Below are 5,195 nucleotides of genomic sequence, written 5' to 3'. Positions count from 1 at the left end.
AGTAGTAATAGTATACTACTATCATTGTCATTCTCTATTTAAATTCAAGTTGATCTTCTTCTTTGGACAACTATTAGAAAGGAATGTCTGCCAATATTCTCTGTACTCCGGTGACGGTTTCCGGCTACTCCGGCCTCAAAGCCACCTCCCTGAAGTTGTCTCCGCACAAGTACTCGATTGGATGGAACAAGAAAACTGTCTCCAATGGCTCCAGAACTCACTGTATGCTGGTAAAGTAATTAAATCAACATCAGAAACCACTTATCTTCTTTGCAGTATACCACTTGCCACTCTTCTCTCTTAATCCTGTTTTCATTTATGTATGAAACAGACATGGAATCCAATCGATAACAAGAAGTTTGAGACACTCTCTTACCTCCCGCCGCTCTCTGATGAATCTATTGCAAAGGAGATTGATTACATGCTCTCAAAGGGATGGATCCCTTGTCTTGAATTCGATGAGGTAAGGATCCTTAATTTCTAATTTCTTTTTTGATTGACTAGTAATAGAAATATTGTTTTCTTTTTTTCTCTTATTTTTGGCCCAAAAAGTATATATATTATTAAGGAGAAACAATCAAACAACTGAAATGTCCAGCCACCCTGGTGCATAATCAACCCAATCAGATCCTTATCTAAAGATCATCCTTCTCAACAAACTTTAAAGATATCAAATCTACATAGATGTCAATAAGTAAATTAAGCATCTCCAACCATTCACTTCATACCCTAAAACACCCATTAACTCAATCAATTATCTTTGCCTGAGAGAGCATTAATTAAGTCTACAAAGACCTTTCTTGTGTTCCCAGCTCAATCCAGATACACGTGCACTAAAATCCCCTCTGTGGATCCTTTATAGGCCATGAACCCAGAAAAATATCCAGATATATGTGCACTGAAATCCCCTCTGTGGATCCTTTATAGGCCATGAACCCAGGAACTTTTTTCACAAACCCCCCCCTTCCCTCCCTCCCTCCCTCCCTCCCTCCAAAAATAAAATGTCAGAATGCCTAATTTTCATGGTTTGTCTTTTATTTTTATTTTTCATGTACAAATATATTTGCTTCACCATCTATCCTTTTAATTTTATTTCTGTCAATTTAATTTGCATTTTTGTGGATTGTTTTTTTCTGAAGACGGGATACGTTTATAGGAGCAATAGCCGGATTCCAGGATACTACGATGGAAGGTATTGGACACTGTGGAAGCTACCCATGTTTGGGTGCAATGACTGTTCTCAGGTCCTCCATGAGATCCATGAATGCAAGAAGACATACCCCAATGCTTATATCCGTTGTATGGCCTTTGACAGCAAACATCAGGGTCAATGCATGGCCATTGTGATTCAAAAACCCACTGCTACCACAACCACCACCTCCACCTAAACACTGATCTCTTTTGTTTCCCTTTAGTTCTTTTAGGGGTGCTTCCTTTTTTAACCCTTTCTTGGGTAGAAATAAGATGGTCGTGCACTTGAAGTGTGTAAGTGTGTTAAGGATAGAAGGGTTATGTATTAACTTTAATGAAGAGTATTGGTTATAGTATGATTCTGAGAAAGAATCCTTTGGGCCATTGGTTTCTGCTTTTAAGTTCACTTTTGCAAGAGTTGTACTAAATAAAACTTCGTTGGTTAAGAGAGAGGTTTAATATATTGCTCATGCCCAATAAAGATAATGTTGAGAGAGAGAGAGAGAGAGAGAGAATGGGGTCCATTGGCATGGCATGTGAGAGCGTGATCCTTTTCCCATTTTTAAATATAGTGATTAGTGCCTTAGTGGTAGTATTGAACAAGTGAAATCATGGAAAGGACATTGCGATCAAGTCTTTCTTATTTTGTATTTTTTGTGTAGTTCACTAGGTTGAGCATCCTGGAGAGGAATCTCTTGATGGGGTTGTCTTTGGTGATTCAATTAACTGAAAGACCATGATTTTATAGACACCCAAAAGAAATTAGGAATGCAATGGGGTGGGGTCACACTTTGCCAATACCCTTCGTAAGTCTAAATAATTTTCAACTCCAACCTGCTCCAACTTGCCCCACTCTGCAAAACATGGATGCGCCACCACCCGGCCGTGGGGAGGGGGGGGGGTGTTAATCAATTTTACAAGGTAATCCTTCCAGTAAGAGTGACACAAGGTTTCAAATCTCAGAATTGGACACAGGATTAGCATCCATCGATTCCAAATTGAATTGAATCGGAATCAGCTGAAATCAACCCAGAATCTAGAAAATGGATTCAACGGAAGAAGCAAATATTTTTTTCAGATGCTTTATTTTTGGGAAATAATTATTTAAGACTTGCTATATGAAGTGTTAATAAATCAAGCTTGATCTAAATCGAGATATGTCGATTCCAATCTGATTCATTGAACCATGGGTTGTAGTCTCACTCTCAATCTCCAAGCTCACACTCCATGAGCACTCTTCCAGTCCTATATTCAAAGGCCTCAGTTTAGCTAATTAGAAGAAAACCAATCTACAGCTTAGGAGTTAGCTCAGACCCAAACTGGCATTTTGATTCAGATTAAATTAGGCTTGTGCAGCTTAAGCATGCCTGAGCTTTGCTTCAGCTAATGTTGAGTCCAAGGCCTGAAGATAGGTTTCAACTTAAGCCCAGGACACAAGCTCAATTTACTGAACATGTGGTAGTCTATTCTCCTGATCCAACCTGAAGCTTATAAAAGTTATAAAACCCACATGCTGCTTCGAATGCACATTCCAAGAGTAACTGTTACTTTGAAATAGATTGCTTTCCATGAATGAGACAGCTACTGTTCCACTAACTGCAAAAGAGCTCCATTGTTCTTTGCATTATAATCAAAATGACAATGCTGATCTATGTAAAGGGTATTGTCTAATGAAGAATGTTAAATCAAGGGTCCAAAAAAATGGCGGATACACAAACCCCTAATGAGCTTGCATACAAGAATCATTTTTACCTATTAAGTGCTGCACCCCTCCAACTTGGCCCCAATCTAAGAGTCAATGCCATAGCCTCATGCAGAAACCAGTTGGCATAGCTGATGATCTCTTACTGGATATACATTCTGTGAAAGTGTCGATCAGCTGCCCTGCAAGACAAGCTGGATCATCAGACAGAGTATCGATATACACCTTCACAATTCTCCTCTCCTGCGGGGTAGCTCGCAAACTATACCACGTCAGGAACTTCACCCTAAAATTCTTCTCAATATGTCCATGACATTCCAGCCACCTGATCAGTTTGACACAGTATTCATATTCTCCAGACCCATCTCGACCACACCCATCATCCCACCTTCCTTCGCTCTGCATCTTTGATGAGCTTCCAGCTTGTGGTTCTTCCCCCTTCCCAGATCCATCATCAAGCTCCTCGGTGCAGGCCTTTGGTCTCCCACTCCTTCCAGGTCCATCCTTACCAATCTCCAGCTTGCAGGGTGTAATGGGAAGAACAGCCTCAGAAAGTACTATTTCCATATCCTTTCTGACGGGAGTGTTTATCCCTTTATCTGTGATCAAATCCTCAATGGGAAGACCCCCAGCTGAGTGCTTATCATCAGATTTGAGGACATCAGACACCTGGTTGCCATCAGTTGAGTTTGAGGAATCTCTGTGAGACTCTGTTTGGATTGTCAAGTTGGATATAGGCATCGCTTCCACCACTGCAAGCTCCTCATCCAGTGCAGAAACAAAATCTCCCAGTGTTTGCTCTTGCCCTGAACCAGAAGTTTTCTGAGAGTCACATATAACTTTCCCAGCATCATCAGATAATTTGTTTGAATCAACCAGCTCAGTTCTCACAAAACTTAAGAAACAGCCAGGGGATTTATCTTTCTCATTCCTGTCCACAATGATATTATTAGATTCATCAGCTTCTGAGGATGGATTGGACACGCTACTACTGTTGGTTGCAGGGCTTTGGCTTCCTTCTACTACCAAGCTCTTAGAGATACCGTTCCCTGCAGAGATTGTTGTGATTCTAGCTTCTGATGTACCAAGCTCTCCCTTGCCAGAGACCTTGAATAGATATTCTGTAGCTGGAGAGAGATCAAGCATCGTGAACTTTGAGTTTGGCATGAACGTTGTACAGGTCGGTTCAACTGGATAGTCCAGATCATCTGCCTTGCGATGCCACATCTTGTACTCCACAGGCACTTGCAATGATGCATCTTCAGAACCAAAGACCACGGTAAGAGAAGTTGGACAGACATTTTCAAACCTGATAACGGGTGGAGACATTACACAGGACTCTGCATATTTTCAAAGACAACCAACCACAGGAATGTTATTGAATTTCCTTACCAAAGCATATATTTAAAAAACCTGATAAATATTTTCAAAGACAACCGACCACACTACCTTGGATCTCTGGATTGGGTGGTGGAAGCAAGACAGCACATGAAAGCATTGAGTCCAGCAACTCCACTGCAGAAGTGCAAAGTTTCTGAACCTCTTGGCCAGAAGGGAGCCTGTTGACAATCCCCCGTGCCTTCTTTACTGGTGAATTAACTAAAGTTAAAGTTCCCACATCAGCTTCAAGCTTCTTTGCAGTCACGTCAACAATCTCTTGCAGCTTTTGGTACTTTTCAGTCCCGCTGAGAAGCTTTTGGCATAAAGAGACACGATAACACAGTGTGTCTACCCGCCTAGTATCTTTTGCAATCACCAGTTGTTTCTTCCAGCATCTACCTCACAAAAAATTCTATTTTATTAGGATTTCAACTATTTCTTGCACGTACTTGTGGTACTCAAAAAAACATAAGGAAAAACTAGTACACTCTCTCTTCATGGAATCCAGATTGCAAGTCACAGAGACTTGCACAAATCTCAAGTTTAGATTAACCACTGAATTTGTTGTACTTATACGAGACTTGCATCCCCATCAGAGAACTACTCCATCAACAAATGAGACGAGCATAAAAGTTTAGACCAACAAAACGACACTTCTGATGAGCACCAATCCAGTCCATAAAGTTCAATACCAACCTCAATTAATCAAATTTTGTTTTTAAATGGATTCCTCCACATAGATTATTTGTTTATATATAAGAGAAATGGAAAAAAAAGGCATTTTAAATACAGATCAAAGGATATAAATATAGACATTTTTTTAAGAGCTTGCTAATTGTTAGCTTGCTATTGTGGTGATCCCCCCCCCCTTTTATTCCCGTGTCTATTCTTTTCCTGTTTTAATGCATTTATTATTCATCCA

At 40.3% G+C, this 5,195-nt stretch overlaps 2 protein-coding genes across 4 annotated transcripts in view; one reads left to right on the top strand and one right to left on the bottom strand.

The window, feature by feature from the left end:
* The first annotated feature begins 6 nt into the window (after window positions 1–6).
* LOC122071988 (ribulose bisphosphate carboxylase small subunit, chloroplastic 3-like) lies at window positions 7–1,652 on the top strand. Its single transcript, XM_042636484.1, has 3 exons — window positions 7–230; window positions 332–463; window positions 1,140–1,652. Exons 1-3 carry the CDS (start codon window positions 84–86, stop codon window positions 1,386–1,388), a joined length of 528 nt encoding a protein of 175 aa, XP_042492418.1. The 5' UTR covers window positions 7–83; the 3' UTR covers window positions 1,389–1,652.
* Window positions 1,653–2,754: 1,102 nt separating this feature from the next.
* LOC122062875 (VIN3-like protein 2) overlaps window positions 2,755–5,195 on the bottom strand; it is a 17,777-nt gene continuing 15,336 nt past the window's right edge. For all 3 annotated transcript variants that reach the window (XM_042626551.1, XM_042626557.1, XM_042626560.1), the window contains 2 exons: window positions 4,343–4,668; window positions 2,755–4,233 (listed from right to left, as the gene is read on the bottom strand). In XM_042626551.1, the coding sequence (XP_042482485.1) occupies window positions 2,987–4,233; window positions 4,343–4,668 (1,573 nt within the window). In that variant the 3' untranslated portion in view covers window positions 2,755–2,986. The remainder of the gene's footprint in view (window positions 4,234–4,342; window positions 4,669–5,195) is intronic.

This window comes from Macadamia integrifolia, chromosome 2 (genome assembly GCF_013358625.1).
Source record: "Macadamia integrifolia cultivar HAES 741 chromosome 2, SCU_Mint_v3, whole genome shotgun sequence".
Lineage (NCBI taxonomy): Eukaryota > Viridiplantae > Streptophyta > Magnoliopsida > Proteales > Proteaceae > Macadamia > Macadamia integrifolia.
Note: the sequence above shows the minus strand (reverse complement) of the source record. Positions and strands in the feature narration are given on the sequence as shown.

Excerpts from the sequence above, each read along its gene's own strand:
- LOC122071988 (XM_042636484.1), top strand. The coding sequence starts at position 84 with ATGTCTGCCAATATTCTCTGTACTCCGGTGACGGTTTCCGGCTACTCC. Across the intron at positions 231-331 it reads CCAGAACTCACTGTATGCTG|ACATGGAATCCAATCGATAA; the intron begins GTAAAGTAATTA and ends TGTATGAAACAG. Across the intron at positions 464-1,139 it reads CTTGTCTTGAATTCGATGAG|ACGGGATACGTTTATAGGAG; the intron begins GTAAGGATCCTT and ends TTTTTTCTGAAG.